The sequence below is a fragment of the Lepisma saccharinum genome, chromosome 27 (genome assembly GCF_977018435.1).
Source record: "Lepisma saccharinum chromosome 27, izLepSacc3.1, whole genome shotgun sequence".
Taxonomy (NCBI): Eukaryota; Metazoa; Arthropoda; class Insecta; order Zygentoma; family Lepismatidae; genus Lepisma; species Lepisma saccharinum.
Window position 1 is genome coordinate 28,275,276 of NC_139255.1, and position 19,821 is coordinate 28,295,096.

A 19,821-nucleotide genomic window follows, 5' to 3' on the forward strand; every position below is an offset into this window, starting at 1 on the left:
TAGACCAGTATTTAACAAAATTAAAATAAATTTTGAATGTTTTTTTTATAAAATGCACACCCTTTCTTCAATCAAGTGTGCGTTCAGTGCTCTTGGTGATCATTTGGTATTACTGTTAAAAGAACATTAAGCTTATGGCATATTGATTTAACATTAGCACATAAGCACATGTCGTTAGAAAGTTACTATGTACCTATTTACCTCACACTAAGAAAAGTTGCAAACATTAAGGCAATGCACTTGTGGTGTTAGTAAACACCTAAGAAAAAGAAAAATGAAACTGTTATCAATTTATTTTCAACTTTAAATTGTATGATAAAATATATAAAAAACACAAACCAATACGGTACAAATATATAAAAGTTACATATGGTAAAACTACAAATGCATCTAGACAAACATCTGATATGTTTGAGGAAATAAGTTCTTACTTAACACCAGCATGTCAAAGATTCTAAAAAAATGCATAACTTAGGTATGTTAAAATATAAATTAAATATTGAGAATAAATGCATGATGCTTTAAGCGCAATCCATAGATTACCAGGTGTAACCTAGACAAATTAGAAAGCCTTTCATCCACGTGCTACCTAGGAATGTGATTGTATTATTACGCACATGTAATTCAACAATGGTGGATCAATTACCCAGCATCCTTAGCTTTTCTGACCATGCTAAGCTGGGGGAACGAGCTCTTGTTGGGAGCAGGGTTAAGCTTTGTTGCCAAATACACAAACGGCTTGTAAAGAGTCATTCTGTCCATTGCATTCACTTCGTATTGCTTCACTCGCTCCCGAGCTGCCCAGTTTGCGACCTGTGTGTTGTCGACTTTATTTTCTTCTCTGGCATACATTTTATTGCCCAGTACAATTATTGTCACCTGCAAAACAATGTGCATAGGTATCATAGTTCATAGCTATCATAAGGGTTCATTCTTTTATCAAAGTTCTTAACAAAAACAAAATTAACATGGCCAACATAAGCAAAGCAGAGCTAAGCTAAACTACTGATACAGAATACAGTTACCAGGGTGTCAAAAGTTCGTTCATGTTTGCACATGGTGATTGAGACTGGAGACACAAAGTGTGACATCGGACTAATTTGGCGAAGTCTAAGCCATTCTTTTGCATGGTCTTCTGCCAACGTTCCGTGAGAGCCACGATCCCAAGACTGATACCATTCGGCTGGTTTCGAGGTCAAAAACTTACGCACCCCTGTTTCCATAGCATCCAATGTGTCAAACTGTCGTCCTTGCAGGAAATGTGCAAGAGAGTGAAACAAATGGTCATCTGATGGCACAAGATCAGGGCTGTATGGGAAATGAGGCAATACTTCAATTTCCTTCAAGTCCTACAGTTTCTGTGCAAAAATTTGTGACTGGTGGCATGGGGCGTTATCGATCTGCAACAAGGCTCTCTTTCGACGCATCAATGTTGGGTACTTCTGAAGCATACCATCATGAACTCACTGCAGTTGTACAGCGTAAGGTTTTTGTCGACAGCACGACCATCTGATACGAGTTTCAGAACACTGGACCAACGATATTCCACCATATTCAAACCATTCCCTTTGAGCAAGTGGCATTGCTTCTGGCCGTGGCCACACCCACTGCTTGCCACTGGCAGAATATTATAGGAAGGTCTACTTTTCGTCACCTGTGACAATTCGATGCATAAACCTGTCGTCCTGTGGATTTTGAAGCAATTGTTCATAGATGGAGACTAGTCATTCAGCCTGTTGTGGTGTCAACTCGAGGCCATCGAGAGACAAAATCCATTTGGTGAAGAGAGCGAAGCATGGTGCTTTGGGACGATCCAACTTGTCGTGCCAGTTGCCATGTACTGACGCTTGCATCGGTTGTCATGTGCTGTAGCAGGGCATCTGCATCTATGGCCCCCGGTCTCCCACATCGGGGCTTGTCTTATACACCCATGCCCCCAGATGAGAAATGCTTTAACCATTTCTGTGCTGTCCTAATGTTCACGGTGCCCTCACGTTCCACCACACAAATTTCCCTAGCAGCACTTGCAACTTTCACCCCTTTTTTCCAAGAGATAACAAGATACCCATGGCCGTAATTGGGTCATTCCGTGCCAAATCAACAAAAAAAAAAGTGTCATTTCTGACCCGACCATCTCAGAATTTTCTGAAACTCTACTATTTGGTAGTCCTCATGAAGATATGAAATCCTGAGAAATTGTAGCTTCCTATGTGGCGTAGTTATGAAGTTTTGGGGCTCGAAAATACAAAAAAAATGTCGATTTTTAGTCTGAACCCGAGACTTTCATGGATAATTGCTCTTACCATAATTGACATAGAGAGCTGGTTGTAATCTTGTTTGAAAGGACATGAAATAAGCTTTCCACGGTGTATCACATCACCATATCTAGAATAAAATATTTTCAAGGTCATCCACTTTGACCTTTGGACCAACTTTTGAAGATGCATATCTGCGATTTCCTTGGAACTGAAATATATTGTTAACACAAGGTTACACTATAACATAACCAAATTTGAAGTTGGGACGATTATGGGATAATTAAAGCATAACAATTTAATTAGTATAAGTGTAGTTTTTCAGCCGGTCATTTCTAGTGGGAGTTTGCAACACTGCACTATTGCTAATGTGCAATACTTCTGCAACTAGAAAGTGAAGAATGTGTGCAGGAGTCATGTTTGAAACAAGTGTGGTAGAATGTTGAATAGATAGTGTGTTTAGTGTGACACTATTTAATTGGAGCTGGCTTTTTTTAAGTAAGATACCTTGCTCACCAGAATCATGGCATCATCCAGATTAGAAAGCCTAAGATTTTGAGATCCGTTGAAACCTAGACACTCAATATTTTGAAATTAATAAGTATCACTTGGAAATTAACACCGAAGCAGGAACAAACAGACAGATCAACACTTGAAACATCAATGAAGCCTGCAGAATTCATAGAAATTCTAGTCGAAAAAATGTGCACCTGATCGGAAATTCTTTCATGCCAACAAGCTAATTTCTCAAGCATTTAAAAGGAAGAGTTCTTGATACTACATTGTACTTTGTGATTTTGCAGAAAATTACTCCTGTGTGTTGCAAGATGCCTCACTAGGTTTTCACTGGAATAATGGTCAAGTAACAACAATACATCCATTCACTATTTATTATGGAAATCCCAATACTTTGACAGTCATAACTGAAAATTTGGTTGTCATATCAGATAGCATGATAAAGCATTAGTTCACTTACTCCAGAAAGTACTTCTTATCTATTTTAAGGATAATTTTTTTTCTGACAACCTGGCCAAGTTATTTTACTTTTCTGATGGAGCAGCAGCACACTACAAGAATCGCAAAAAACTTCATCAATGTTGCCTACCATGAGTATGATTTTTCTATGTTGTGTGACCGATTTGCTAAAGTTAATTCCATTCCAGGAATCCAAAAGGTTCATGCAGTACTTCCTTTTACAAAAGATGTCATATGTATGAAACGTTATTCTGCATGTGATGAATTTATAGAACATTGTTTCATAATATGTTCAAATGCCTTAGAATTTACAGATATTACTGGATATTTTACTTGTGTATATAATAACAACTGGTGGCTAGTGTGTGTTCAGAAAGTGTCTGAAGACATTGGTGATTTACAAATTAACTTTCTTCAACCTCATGGACCATCAGGATCATTTTTATGTCCCCATTTGGTCCAACTGGACATTTGTTGGGTCCCAACGTGCAATATTCTAACAAAAGTGGACCCTTCCACTGCTTCAAGAAGAACGTACACTTCAACAACGGACGAAAGCCAGCTTGGCATGCAAAGACTGAATGAATGAATACTGAAGAACAACCTGTGAACTATGGTGCATGTAAGTTATTTCTCAGGAAACAAACATTCTTGTCCATTTTTCACTACTGTAGATACTCCTATTATTCTTAAATGTAAATAACAACAGTGTTGCAAAATACCACTAGAAATGACCCGCTGAAAAAATACACTTACTAATTAAATTGTTTTTCTTTAATTATCCCATAATCATCCCAACTTCAAATTCGGTTATGTTATAGTGTAACCTTGTGTTAACAATATATTTCAGTTCCAAGGAAATCACAGATATGCATCTTAAATAGTTCAAGGTCCAAAGGTCAAAGTGGATGACCTTGAAAATATTTTATTCTAAATATAGTGATGTGAAACATCGTTGGAAAGCTTATTTCATGTCCTTTCAAACAAGACTACAACCAGCTCTCTACGTTAATTAGGGTTAGAGCAATTATCCATGAAAGTCTCGGGCACAGACTAAAAATAGAATTTTTTTTGTATTTTCGAGCCCCCAAAACTCCATAACTAAGCCACACAGGAAGATACAATTTCTCAGGATTTCATATCTTCATGAAGACTACCAGATAATAAAGTTTCAGAAAATTCTGAGATGGTCGGGTTGTGGACTTTGTTGATTTGGCATGGAATGACCCAATTGCACTCTGTCTTGTTGAAATGTGTTGTGCCTGTATGAATGTACGTACAAGATGGCGTGCACGCCATGTGCCCACGGCGAGGTGTTTGCTTGGCTTTCCAGGCATTTTCTCTGGCTCCACTGTTTCCAACGTGAAAAAATGAACAAACTTTTGACTCAATCTGGTAAGTACGAATTTCAAGTGTAAATGGCATTCTTTAGAAAAGGTAATCGCTTAATAAAAAGAGAGAGAATGAAGTTGACTTGAGCAATGGTATGTCAGTGCACTACTGAAATCAGAAGGCATTTTATTTGCTAGGGAATAGAGGTGGGTTTTCCGGTGGGCCATATTCCTATAGGGCATTCTAAAAGTTCCGAAACTCGAAGTCTGCAGGGTGTCTACCAAAATAAAAAAATTCTTGACTTTTTCATGACCTTTTCTTGGCAATTTATCCTTTTTCTTGACTTTTTCCTTCTTTCTCAACATTTATTTAATCCTTAGATATAGTTGGAAATTAAGAAATATATATATATTTTATTTTTAAAAAATCCTACCATAAGGCCGGTTTAGATGAAAACTGAAGCTGTACTTTAACAAGAGATTTAGATTTGCTTTAATTATTAATGAATGTAAAAATTAATGCTTCAAATTTCATCCTGGATGGGGAATGGCCACATTACTTTCATATTTTTATAAAACTTTCATGCACACAAGAACGTAATTCTCAAGAAACTAAGTGAACAAATCTTAACCACAATTCAATATAATTTTAGATTTCAAAATATTAAATTTTATAAAATCCCAGTACAGGTATATAATGATGTAAATTCACTACACACTAAAAAGCAGCAAAAATTCTGGACCACAACCATAATTTCTTGACTTTATCTTGACCTACCTGTTGATTTCTTGACTTTTTCTTGACATTCTTGACTGGTAGACACCCTGAGTTTGTGAATTTTATGCTTACATTTTATTAAACTTACTACCAGAATGGGTACATATGTTTCTCATCGCCAGACACATAGTCCGATCAGTATAATCTATTAGGTGCATCCAGAAAGTAAGCCACCTCGCCCACAGGTGGCAGGCATATTGAAACAGGTTTTGCGCATGCGTGAGAGGCAAATGCCCTGGCTAATGAATGTCTGCCATGTGCGAGGTTCGTTCGGTGATCAAGTTCTTGAATGCACAAAACATACAGCCGATTGAAATTCATCGTCAGTTGTGCCAGGTGTATGGCCAGACGTCATGAGTAAGCAGATGGTGCGTCGTTGGTGCAGGACATTTACTGAAGGCCAGCTAAATGTGCATGATGACGAGCGGAGTGGGCGGCCATTGGCCGAGCTTGTGGAGCAGGTGCGGCAGTGCACATTGGAGGATCATTGCGTCACGATCACGGAACTCAGCAGCCATTTCCCGCAGATTTCTCGGTTGGTTGGTTGAATTGGTGTTTTAAGTCCACTTTATGCACAGTAAGGGTAATTGGGACTGGACCTACAGTTTAAAGTGGGATCCGAACCACTATGTGCCTCCAGCGGGTATTGAACCAAGCAGATTTCTCGGTTGTTGTTGCACGACATCGTTACCAAATGCCTCTTGTTCCAGAAATTGTGTGCCCGGTGGGTGCCGAAACAACTGATGCCCAAACACAAAGGAAAATGCATATGGCTAGGTGCACTGCAGCCCATCTGGACAGGTTCAGTTGGGAGGTGTTCGATCATCCATCGTACAGCCCGGATCTTGCTCCCAGTGATTACCACCTGTTCTTGCACCTGAAAAAGTTCCTGTCCGGTCAACATTTTCACAGCGACGAAGAGGTTCAGACAGCTGTCACACAGTGGTTCGGCGCCCAGGCGGCAGACTTCTATGATGCAGGTATACAGAAGTTGGTCCCATGCTATGACAAGTGCCTGAATTCCGGCGGAAATTATGTTGACAAGCAACTGGACAAGTGCTGTATCTGTGGCAATAAATCATTGAATGAAATAGAAATAATGTTTCCTTTTTGGTCACGACCCCAGGGGAAATTTACTTTCTGGATGTGCCTAATATGATGCACTTAGCTATTAGTTGATAAATCTATCAGTTCACTAAATTTTGTCTTTGTTTCTGCACAATCTTCAGGAATACTAATAGCTGACACAGATAGATGGATTAGCATCACCTGCCATGACACAGCCATATAATTATGTTCAGGGTAAGGGGGTCAGGTAATTGATAGTATAGAAAAATAACAAGATAATTATTATACAATAATAGCTATTGTGAAGTAATATAAATAAACCAAATTAATTCTGAATTATCATTATTATTATAACACCATTTTTTTTTTTATTAACATTTCGGACAGTTAGTGTACTGAAATGCATATACTATTTTATCATTAACTTTTACATACTTTGTTCAAGAAAAAGCTTTAAAAGTTTGGGAGAAATTTTAGTTATAGAGTTATTGTAACCACTGATACCTTCCTCAATGGATACTGGAAAACATCTAATTATGTATAAAGAAGCAACAACTAATAGACTTTTAAGTAACAGTATTGAATAAATCCAATTAGCAATTTATATACGAGGGCTTGTCAAAAAAGAATGAGAACGAATTTTTTACTTACGAAATACATTAGGTACAGGTTGATATAGTATTTTTCGAAGTAGTTCCCATCGAGTTGTATACACTTGACCCAATGTGTCTGCCAGTCCTGGAAGACGTGCTGGAACCCATATTTTGACATCGTCTTCAGAACCGCCTCCGCCTTCTTCAGAATGGCCTTTGATGTGTCGAAACGCTTGACCCACAGCTCAGATTTCAGACGAGGAACAAAAAAGAAGTCACATGGAGCAAGATCCAGGATGTATGGAGGGTGCAGGACACATTCAATGCTTTGTCAAGCCAGATATTGGGCAACAACATTGGAAACGTGAGAGCATGCATTATCCTGGTGTAGGCACCAACCAGATGGATGCAGCTCAGGGCATTTTCGACAGATGTGTTCAGCCAGGGTCTTCAAAACACGGCCCTCCTTAAACTGTTTGAACCACCGAAATGCAATTGATTGTGGAAGGGCATCTTCGCTGTATGCCTGCTGCGACATTTCATATGCTTCCGTGGCAGATTTCTGCAGACGGACGTACAATTTCAAAGCTGCGTACTGCTCCTAACAAACAAACTCCATTTTCCGTATGCAACTTCTGACCAATCGTGTTTTGTTTGTGCAGTGTTGCCAAATGCATGTGCTGATTCTACGAGACACATTCTTCTCGTGCAAATTTGTTTCACCGCTGCATGTTCACTGTGTGATATAAAAAAATCGTTCTCAGTCTTCTTTTTCTTTGACTAGCCCTTGTATTATACCAGGTGGTTATAATTAAAGTTCCCCTACTCAGAGCACTCTGTAGCCCTTTCAAAGCATCAGATTGTAGTAAAACTTGGTATAAAGGCTACGGAGACCAAGGGGAATCAAATGCAGACGAAAAAATAGTTCAAATTTTCACCAGCAGGTGGTAATATTAAGGAAAATAAAATTGGCACATTCAAGAAGCATGTGCCAAATACTTAAATCAGCATTACAGGCACCGCACAGTGGAAGGTGCCGCCATTGTAGCAAATGACGATGTGTCCGATACGAAGTAGAGTTAAAATTACCTCCACTCGACGGGAGAGAGAATATGATGAACGGCATGCACCAATGGTGTGCTTGATACTGTGAAGCTTGTACTCTGTTACCTTGTCCCACTCTTCAAGAAGGGAGCGCAACTTGGAGGTAGAATTGGCCGTTTCGTTCACCTGGATGCCCACATGACTAGGGACCCAACAGAAGCAAACTTCAACTCTAGCAAACACAGACACAAGCCAGCAAAGGATGCACTGCACTACAGGATGGCTGAAAGACAGAGATTCCAGACTTTGGAGGATGCTAACTGAACCTGTTACAATAAGGACTTTCTGCAAAGTATGAACGTCAGCAAAGCCCAATACCTATAATATTGCAAGGAGTTTTGCCTGGAAGATGGAACAAGAAGGATGTAAAGAATAACTCCAACTTTGGGAATCAACAACGAAAGCACAACCAACTGATTCGGGTGTTTTGTACCCATTCGCATAAAAAAAAACAACATTAAAATTTGAGTACTGCAATCGAAGCTCTAAAAAACCACTGCTGGTATTCGACCATTGGTGTTTCTGCTTATGTGAGGGCAGTTAGAGAAAAGTCAACCAAAGGTGCAGAAAAATTCCAAGTGAGGCGAGACAGAATGATTGTTGAAACGCAATGCAGATCATTATCAACACCTGTACAAAAAACATGAAAGACATCCATTTCTCTAAAGGGGGTATGCTCTTTATATCAATATAGTAACACATGCATCCTGGTGATTCTAATGTCTGTCTTTCAAACCAGTGTAAAGGATGCATATTTGCACCTTCTGTTCAATCAACAACTATCTGAAGGTACTAGAGTTTGGTAGTCACATTTCAAAAGATATGGCATACAAGGAAAAGAGTGAAGTAGTTCCAGATATACTGTTGACTCCATAAGGACATGTAATGTATTTTGCTGGATATCTCATGTTTAAAGTGGGATTCGGCCATTACCTTGGACGGAATTTAGTCATTGATATTGGCTGATACTTTCTGGGGATTGGGTGTCTGCCGGAGTTTACAAAAATTCCACACGACACTTTAGCAGAGTATAAATATCCTGCAAATTATGCAAAATACAGGGAACCCAGTCACCAAGCTGCCTGAAAATATATATTTTAATATTTTGAGATCGCTTATGGAAATTTCCATTACCTTTTTTTAAAAAAACGACTATAATATGAGGTTTTTTTAAGTGTCTTCTGTGTTATCATTAAATCAGATTAATAAACATACCACTATAATTTTCACTGTTGCTAGCTGAATTTTAAGATTTGCATTGATATGGTAGAGTTGGCGACATATTAGAATGTATTGCACAGTTATTCATGCTCGTGCCTGTTGAGCCTTCTTCAAAAAGGCCACTCTGGTGCAAGAATCCATTACTTTTAATCCAATCTTACATTAATTAATAAATTAAATGTTTTAAGATCACATTTCAAAATGTGTAGCCTTATCTTAATTGGATTCATGGCTTCCTTAGCTCGTAAAATGAAAAAAAAATGCTGCCTTCTGAGAAAAAAGGGCCTGAATAATTTTTAATTTTGTCTGCCCCTGGTATAACTACAACGTAAAACTCACATATTAAAGTTTAAAATATACTGAGCTACTTTAGGTTGTTAAGATTTTAAGTGGTATCAGGTCAGCTCTAGTTTAAAGCTGGTACTGCTTTCTCATTAAACATCACAATAATATTTTCCATCGCAAAAATAAAAAAAAGTGGGTGGCTCACAAAGTTCTTATGGAGGCAAAAAGTTGATTTCAACCTGAACCTGTGACCTCTCTCTTGAAAAGATCTAGATAAGGAGAGAAAAGGTTTTGATCCACAAGTATGACATAAACAACCAGAAATTGAACGCAGTATAAATAAGCTTGAACCACACTACTCTACACCAAACCAACTACACTTACCTCTTTCTTGTCCCTGTTTTTATCTATATCCTTCTTTAAGGTTATAACAAAGTTGAAAGATTCAGGGCAATCAGTGTCATACACTAGGACATATCCATCTGCCAAAACAAGATAGTGGCGAGGAAGTTCGGGATTGTTAGGATCCAAACCAGCAGTATCATAAAAACGCACCTTCTCCCTTGTTCCTCGTTCAGTTTCTACATGAGCAACATATATGTCTTCAATTGTGGGATGGATTTCCTACAAGAAAACAAGATAGAAAAATACAAGTTATAAAATAAAGATTGTACAACACAGGCTACCAATTCTAATCAAACTCCTTACATTCAAAATAATTTTGTACGTGTATGTTTGTTATTTATCATCGGTTTGCCAATTTTGGCTAATCGCGACATCAGGATGAGTAATGATATGAAATGTATGAAGAAATGCTCTCAAGAATACCCATGCCCACCCTGGGATTTGAACCTGGGGAATTCAGTGTTGAGATTGAAAGTAGACTACATGCTTGCGTGCTTCAGGAAGGGTCAAGGGTGTCAATAATTCCGTAAAAACAAAATTACAAAATTCCAGGTTTTTCAGATCAGACTGTTAGGGCAATCAATGTACATAAATATGTGTGTGTAAGAAGGTCACTATTAGCTTGTTTGTTTCATCATTCACAAGTTCAACAATTATTTTTCTAAAAATACACAACAATTGTAGTGTAAATAATACATTACGGCAAAATTTAGTAAAATATTACTCCAGATAACAATCTACCAAAAACCCACAACTGATTGCAAAGAAGATAGTGATAAATAACAATTACCATTTATTGTAGTATATTACTTCATGGTAAATTGAAAATAATGGCCTCTTTTCCTCAAGTACTTAATATACATTCTCTACTCTACCTACAGGTAATAATCAATATATCAAAGATCAAATGTGACTTCCCTATTTGTAGAAAACAATGTCTCCTTGATATGCAAATAAAAATTGAAATGACCAAGCCATTTGGATTGATTGATGTAGTTTATTTTACTTTGCTTTTCTCCCATTATTGGCTAATTGCAAAGATGAGGACGAGTGATTATATGATGAAATTGATGAAGAGAGACTCGCATAGAACATCCATGCCCAGGCCAAGATTTGAAGCTGGGACCCTAGAACTGCAATGCACTCAGCTAACCACTTCACCACGGAAGTCGACCCAAGCCGTTTGGAATTAAGCCAAAAGGTTTCAAAGTAATCCAAATCCAAACAAGAGTTCTCACGTTACCATCCAGGTTAAGTCTGCATCCAATGTTTCGATGCCTGATGATAAGAGCAATGTATTTGCTCAAAATATTGGAGATAAGTGCCTACTTATGCTGACTGGTAACCCAAGAATTCTTGTTATCGCCCGGAGTTATTTTTCGACCTCCAGAATTGAGTGGTCAGAGATAGGAGGTTCAAACCTTGTGAACATCGTGGATGTATTACTGTGTTTGTCTAATCATCCATTTGATTAGTCCATCATTCATCCTCGTTTTCGCAATTAACCCAAGAGGCAAAAAGGTGATATAAAATAACTAAAAATGAAGAAACAGATGATCTAATGAAATAAAGAATGTTCGAACTGACAACAAAACATGATAAGGAAGGTTTTACTCTATAAATATTTTTAAAACTTATTACAAACTGAGATGAATATTTTAACTAAATAAAAAAAATTGGAAATATGTCCAGATTCATATTATTTTGTAACATAGGGTAAAAATATAGGATACAGATAGTTATAAATATTATTTTCTTTGGTCCATAGATTTAGCTTTTTCTTTTTATGCTACAAATGATTGCTCATTCATGGATATGCCCATATCAAAACTGGGTATCTGCAAGATACCACATTTTTAACACACCCATTGTATTTGTGAAAATAATGAACTCAAAGCAACTCAATAAAAATTGATTGTTTGTTTGAGTTGGTGTTTTAAGTCCACTTTGTGCACAGTAAGGCTAATCGGGACTTGACCTACAGTTTAAAGTGGGATCGAAATCACTATGTGCCTCCACCGGGTATTGAACTTGGGACCTGGGATCATCTTGATTACAAGGCAACGACGCTACCACTGTGCCATCGGGGAGGCCTCTCAACAAAAATGCCAACTTATACTCACTGTGCTCTGCGATACTCCTCCATATATTAGTTGTTCCAGAACAGAAGTTTTCCCAACACCTCTCATGCCACACACTACCACTTTCGCAGTCTTCCCCATGTTCACACAGCTTTATTAGCAAAATCTTGAACTTGTGGGCATCTGAAAAAAGAAACAACCTTTAGAATCATTCCTTAGAATGCCATAAACACATTAATCTAAATGCAATGTTTGTGCACTTACAACCTACAGTTAAATTCAGATCATGATAAAATGAAGATTGTAGAGTTGTTATCTTTTCTAAGTTTGTGATGACATGGAATCTATCACACAAAAATTCCTAACACATGGCCGAGTCTACCATTTCGGTGCAGGTGTTAAAATCCAGCTAGCAACAGTGCCAAAATGTATAATGGCATGTTTACTAGCCTATTCTGATTTAATGATGCACATGATACAAAAGATACAAACATGAAAAAACATATACTGTGCTTGTTATTTAAAAGAAATAGAATTTTCATAAGTGAACTTGAATTATAAAAAAAATATAGAAGTGGATTTCAAATTTAGGCAACACCTTGTACGTGCTTATACTAAACGCAACTACAACTGGCATCTGGGAAACAGCAATTCAGCGATCAGTTGATCGCGCATTTTCGCTGGTACACCATGTGTTGCCAAACGTACCGTAAGGCGAGAAAGAGTCTTCTCGGGCAACAGTATTGTCATCACCAGAAATCAGTGGTGGTTAATGGTACAACTGCACACATGGTCCTGAACGATTAAGTTTTCGGAAGGACCACCCACAGGTACGAATGCAGGCAGACACAGTCATACAAAGACAACTGGCAAAAACAGAAGTACGCTTGGCAACGTTGCTTCGGGAGAGCAATGTGATGCCTTCAGCTTTTACTTCGCAACCGATTTTGTTGACACCCATCGGACCACACGCCCCCAAAAAAGTTTGGGGGACAGAAAGTGCCAGAAATAGCCTTCAAGATCAGCTTCCAGTTGGAGTTGCGTTCAGTATAGTGTTGGTTATGTATTTCATTTGTCACTTGATACATTTCACACTAGCAACTACAAGGTACATTTCAAAAGTAAGACCAATTGGTTATAAAAAATTACAAAAGTGTTACAAAGACACATATATTCACTTCATTTTCTATGTAGTTACAAGCTTGTGTGTAATATCTGCATAAAATTCCGCCATCTGGGAGTTCAGTCAGCAGTTATTTTCATGCAGACAGTTTGCAATAGCCGAACATGTCATAACAAATCAGAACAATATTGATCGTAGTTTTTCTGGGAATTCCATGGGAAGAGCACTAATTGTGAAGCAACAATTTTCTCACATTTTTGCATTCACATGCTCAGAAAGTTTATCAATCTGAACACTAAGCCTACCCACCCTCTTTTCATCAAAATATTTGGACAGCCTTTCATAAACTCACATCATTGCTGCACGTTTTTCGGTAACAGTTCCGTATATATATATATACATACATTTCTTCATTTTTACAGAAGAAACTACTTACGGAAATGAGTTTCTCTAAGGTTTCCAACTTTCATCGAGGTATTTTCTTTCATTGTGGAATCTATTTGACCAGGAAATCATGTATTTTTCAAGAGAAATATCTCACTGACACACAAGTGCCATTGCTTTCGCTACGTGAACCGGATGCTGCATACGTTTAATGACGTAACCCCCTGTCAGTGTTTCCAACCTCTTTTTTTTAACTATGCTAGCCTAACCTAACAAAACATAACCTTATCAGAAATGGTTCGTGGGGCTATCCGTCAGCTACCCATGCATAATGTACAATTTGCACACGTGATGAACACGGTAGTAGGTACATTTTGGTGAAGAAGGTTGCAAACACTGCATACCCACCACAGTAGTCAAGTTGTGTGTTACGGAAGTGAAAATAGGAATAAAAAAATACTCTCTATGTGAAAAATTTTGTTTGTTTTCATGTAAAAAGCATAATGGCACCTTGAACTATGTTCCGCAATACAGAATTGGTAAGTACGAACCATGCGAAACACAAAATATCCGATTTTAATGTGTCTCCGATGTATGAAACTGGTACCACTTTTTCTTCACTTGTTACTGTTGAATAATACTTCACAACTGTCACGACTGTTTATTCTCGCAGCCAGCAGTTTAATACTATGGTAAACAGCAACAGACTGGTGAATATATGGCTGCTATGTCCCCACTGGACTACTTGCAGCTTCTGAACAAGCATAATCCAACCTGTGTTGCCAGTTACATTTTATAACCAACTGGCCCTTGCTTTTGAAGCAAAAAGAATGTACATTTCTTTATGATGTTTATGTTTTTAGAATTGATCTGTTATTCGTTGGTAGAACTACACCCCGGAGGTGAGATAAACCTCAAAGACCCCAAAAGTTACAAGAAACCCCTAATCCAAACTCCTTCCTTCCCAAACCAAACAAACATCAAGGTTTCCTCTCTTTCTTTGTTTCTTGCACGTCTTCCTCAGTAGCTCTAGGAGCACAAGCTGGATGGTTACAGTTCTAAAGGGACATGCTAACTTTCTATTAGACTATATTCTCCCTCGGATATTTTAGGTGGACTTTATAATTTCAATGATGACCCACAATTTTGAGAACACCCTGTTTATCCCAAAAAAAAAGATGCGATTGAATGGGGCGAGAACTTTTCTCCCACTTCCCAAAGTTAGGATATTTAAAAGTAATCCAGAGAAATTCCCAAAACTGCAATTTTTACAAATTTAGTGAAACTGCCCCTTGTAGGTTATGCAAATGGTGAAGCAATAGTTAGTGTAAAATTTCTCTCTCAATGCTATTGAGATGATGCATGCAAACAATTCACAAATGCTTAGGCAAACCACAGATCACTTTTATGTTCAAATATACATTAATAAATGCCTCCAGGGGTTATTTACATATCCAGTCCTATTTACTTTATGAACCCCAAGAAAACCTGTTAGATTTTCAATCTGCACAAGTGATATTGTGAAGCAACAAATTCACTCGTTTACGTTAGGTTGCAAAATCAAAGCATACAAGACTCTGCGTCACACAAACATTCAAATGCGCAGAAGCAACCTTTATTCAAAAATGTAAATTATTTCTTCACTAAAACAACCCATATGTATCTTATAACTCGTTTTGAGCAATGTGCACCTTCGTAACACACGGCAGTTCTTGTTATTTTGATAAGAACACTCGAAAATCACCTTTTATTAAAGATGGCGGCATCGCCCATTTTGTTCTTTTCTATTATTCTTTCTTGCCATGTCTGCAAGCAACAACTAGATTGCACCAAGTTCACTCAAAATTCCGTATCAAATAGTGGTAATGAAATTTCAACTTACTGCGTTTCTTCAGGGTGCAATTCGGCACCGATATTTCAGAAGCAAAACTCTTACCTTCCTGGCCAGTTACTTTGCATGGCAACCAGAATCCCAGGTTCACCTTTTCTCTTGAGAACTTGGTGACGAAGACCTGGTTCCTCGATTCTTTGTAGCCGATACTTAATACTTCAAATACCCGTCAGACTGAATAATCATTTATTCTTCGGGCGATGCAAAAGTTCCGGCAAACCTGCAAAATTAGCATCTGCACTTTCAATGCTACATCAGGCATCTATTGAACTAATTCCCACTAATCTCTTTGTTCTCGCTCCATCAACTGATTCGCTCGGGAGACATCTCGTGCTGTTTACGCGAAACTTTCAGCCCTCAACGATAGTAGTCTGTATGCTGAGAACATCTACTGATGATCATGTAAACTACTTGGGCATGAAAGCTCGAGAAATATATATGCCACATTGACATAATACATTCAATTTATGTAAACATTGTTATTTGATTTGACAAAAGGTATTATGATGATCTCTAGTCATATTGGGTTGAACATAAATTAAGAGTATTTGAAAATAAAATCCTCAGGAAAATATTTGCCCCTAAAAGGGATGAGGAGGTTACATAATTTGTATTTATCTTCAGATATTATTAGAATAATTAAATCAACAAGGCTTAGGTGGGCAGGTTATATGGCACGAAGGAGAGAGAAAAGAAGTTTACAGGATTCTTGTTGGGAAACCTGATAGTAAGAGATTAGTAGGAAAGCCAAGACGAATATGGGGAGATAAAGTTAAGATAGACCTAAAGGAAATCGGTAGGGATGGAAAAGAATGGATAGATCTTGCTCAGGATAGAGACAAATGGAAAGCTTGTATTCCTGCAGCCATAAATAGAGTTGGTTTGTTATTTGTTATGTTAGATCCTGTTAGTATTTGACATCTATTTTGTAAGTTTTCATACTGTTAGGAGTTTGGCAGGGTAAAGTTCAAGTTGTGCAATGATTTTTACTTATTGTAAACAAGGATGAAGAACACATTTAGGATACTGGAAATGGGCTTGAAAGTAAAGGTAATGGCTCAGAATGTTTAACCATTTTTTTTTTCAATATTTATAGAAATGTTAATTAGGGCTTTAGAATAATGCAGGGATTGAAAAATCCCGGTCGCCTGGTGTACGAGGGATTTCATTCACAAAGGTACCAAAATATCTCGGTTATTTGAGGTTTCCGCATCTTGAAATAAATTGCATGTTATGTAAAGCATCGGAATATGTCACTTTAAAAAGAAAAAAGGGAAATTTTCAAGGATCCAAGGCCAGTAACCAGTGCTTTGTTGTTGTAAGCACAAGAGTGTACCAAAATGATTAATTATGTAGTGTCGCCCGAACACCTCTCACTGGTTTATTTCATTAATTTTAGCATTGATACTTACCTATTCTGCACTGCGGAAGATTCTTTAAGGTGATGTTATGCCTTTTTCCATAAAATAGTGTCAACTTTTCATATTACGAGTCATTATTTGTCCTCCTTGTGGTAACATTATCGTATGAGGGAAACGGAATCCTTCAAATTTACAGGAGAAAGTACTTACGGAAATCATTTTCTTTAGCGTTGTGGAAGTTCCTGAATGTAGTTTTGATCCATTTTAATGTGAATGCGTGTTGTTTTCTGCAAAAATCTCTGTCCGACATGCTGTTTCGGCTCCCGCCATTTGCTTTCTACACGAGAGTGCAATGTTCCGTGTGTTAAGATGATGCAACCCCGTAGCCAGTGTTTCAGCCTCGCCGTGTTTTCACTAGAACATGACGTGTCGAGTATTTTTTTTTTTTTTTAACTATGCTTGCCTAACCTACCTTAACCTAACCTTACGGAAAATGGTTTTTGGGGCTAACGTGAATGGTTTTTGGGGCTAACTTGAATGGTTTTTGGGGCTAACGTCAATGGTTTGTGAGGCTAACGTCAATGGTTTGCGACGTATTAGCATAATTTCAAATCCGGGCACGAAAGTAGGTATTTTCCGGTGAATGAGGTTGCAACACTGCATAAATCGACAAAACACTCTCAGAACGCCCCCTAAACCAGTACGCTATCACGGCCATAATGTTTTACAGATTCGAAACAACAAGTAACAGTAAGTACTCGTAAATCTAAGAAATAGACATTGATATGCATTATTTCATTTTAGGAAATGTTCCACATTCGAAAATGACACGTTAGCAATGTTGAGTTATTTTATTTTACTTCGCGTTTTGTGCCTCTTGGCTAATTTGCGAAGATGGGGATGAGTAATGAAATGATGAAATTGATGAATGGAGATTCACAAACAACCAAGCCCGACCGGGATTCGAACCTGGGACCCTTGGCGTCGCAGCGCGATGTGCTAACCACTCGGCCACAGGGTCGGGCACGTTAGCAATGTAAAGAAGTCTGTAATATATGATTCATAGGTGTTTCCCTCATACGATAATAGTACCCTCCTTGTTTCACTTGTGTAACAGACAATATGGCGTGCACTCGTCAAGGATTATCGAGCATCGTGCTTGTGTTTTGTCGATTTGCAGCGAGCAAGCAGTGTTTCAAAACTTAATGACCGAAAATTACATACTATTACGATTTTTCTTACATCTTTCCATGATTCTTGCATGATTACCTCCACGAACCATGCACAATAAGGTAAGGTTAGGTTAGGCAAACAGTTTAAAAAAAAATTAAGAAGGGTTTACGACATAAACAGCCACTACGTGTTGAACAGATGGTTTTCGATTTCAGAAACAAAAAAGCGTGTTTGGAAACACTGACACGGGGTTACGTCATCGAACGCAGGCAAATATCAAAGAAATGGCATCAATCGCCTCTGCGTGTTGGAAATATTTCTCAGGAAAGAAAAAGGAATTCTGGGTCAGAAAGCTTAAATGATCAAACAAGAAATGGTACTCGTAAATGTAAGAAATATACATTATCTTAGTTAGAAATGCATTATTTCACCTTAGGAAATGTTCCGCATTCCAAAATAGTACGTTATCAATGTAAAAAAGTGCTAAATATATGATTTATAGGTGTCACCCCCATTCTATAATAGTACCGAACTCCGTTCGGGCGATACTACATATTTACCCCGAAATGAGGATTATCAACAAATACACGACAAATCTAAAGAATTGCCACACACACACTGACTATCATGTAATTACGTCAATTGTGTTTATTATTTTCAATATATGTATTAATAATATATATATATATTTAATACTTACTACCAGAATTTCACAGTTCCTTAGTACACTACCAACTCAACTCTTCTCAGCTGTTCTACTTCATGTTTCTACTAAAAAATAACTCTTATATTACTGCTCCATTCATAAAGTTGAAGTTGTCAGCTGCACAGACATACTACTGTCAGCTGTCATTGTAAATTGGGATGTACATATATTGTTAAGCAAATTGTCCATCATCATATATATTCAATTTACTCAATACAAGTTTCAAATTTTAAAAGAAAATACAAAATAATAACTGATTATCTCTTTACCAGCATCAGCAGAATTCAATTCCTTAAAAATGACCGTAGGGTGTAACAGAAAGAAAAGAAGGAAATGAAGATGGGCAATTTGCTTAGAAATTTGTGCACGCAAAAATTGAACCTTCTTATTATTAATGAGCAATTCCACATGAAGGGAAATGAACGTTGAAAAAAAGAAGTTAGAAATAGATTACGGCACTGTAAATTTTGGGGGTTATTTCTGAGTAAACAAAAAATAATCGATCAGACAATTCGATTATCGATGGCGGGAAAAGAACTTCCGGTTTGGCCAATTCTTCAATGTAAACAAGTGGAATACAGATCGCCACCGAGCATATTTTCTCATAAAAGATCGGAAATAAAATGGATTACTTGAAATTTTTAAGTGTTATAGAGAAACAAACGTACCTAGAAATAATTGGCAATTTCCTGGATCCTTTGGATGAAGATTTATGGAAAAATAGTAGTATTTCCGAGAGAATGTTGATCTGCCACCAGCAGTTTCGTATTAAGACTTCTAACATAAATTATAAGCATTGAAATACTTCAATTTTACAACAGTAAAATTATAATTTTTAACATTGTCTACTCAAACACACACCCTGTATTTTTATCATATGACACAATGATTGTCGCCTTTACACCCTTGAACTCCATGTTATTGTATTGAAAACCGGAAGTGAAGTTCCCGCCCGCGCCAAGGAATCACAGAAATGTAAACATCCAGTGAATAGCCCCCCAAATGTAAAATAAAAATAAAAAAGACTAAAATATGTGCTAAATGCTACTGAATGTAAAAATGTGGAAAGTAATTAAATTTTTCGAGC

General features: G+C 37.5%; 1 protein-coding gene across 1 annotated transcript; it reads right to left on the reverse strand.

Moving 5' to 3' along the window:
• Window positions 1-275: 275 nt before the first annotated feature.
• kappaB-Ras (NFKB inhibitor interacting Ras like 1) lies at window positions 276-18,869 on the reverse strand. Its single transcript, XM_083113523.1, has 4 exons — window positions 18,729-18,869; window positions 12,139-12,279; window positions 9,995-10,234; window positions 276-879 (listed from the first exon to the last, which is right to left on the reverse strand). The coding sequence occupies exons 2-4, from the start codon at window positions 12,235-12,237 to the stop codon at window positions 643-645; spliced, it is 576 nt and encodes a 191-aa protein (XP_082969649.1). The 5' UTR covers window positions 12,238-12,279; window positions 18,729-18,869; the 3' UTR covers window positions 276-642.
• Between the last annotated feature and the right edge of the window lie 952 nt (window positions 18,870-19,821).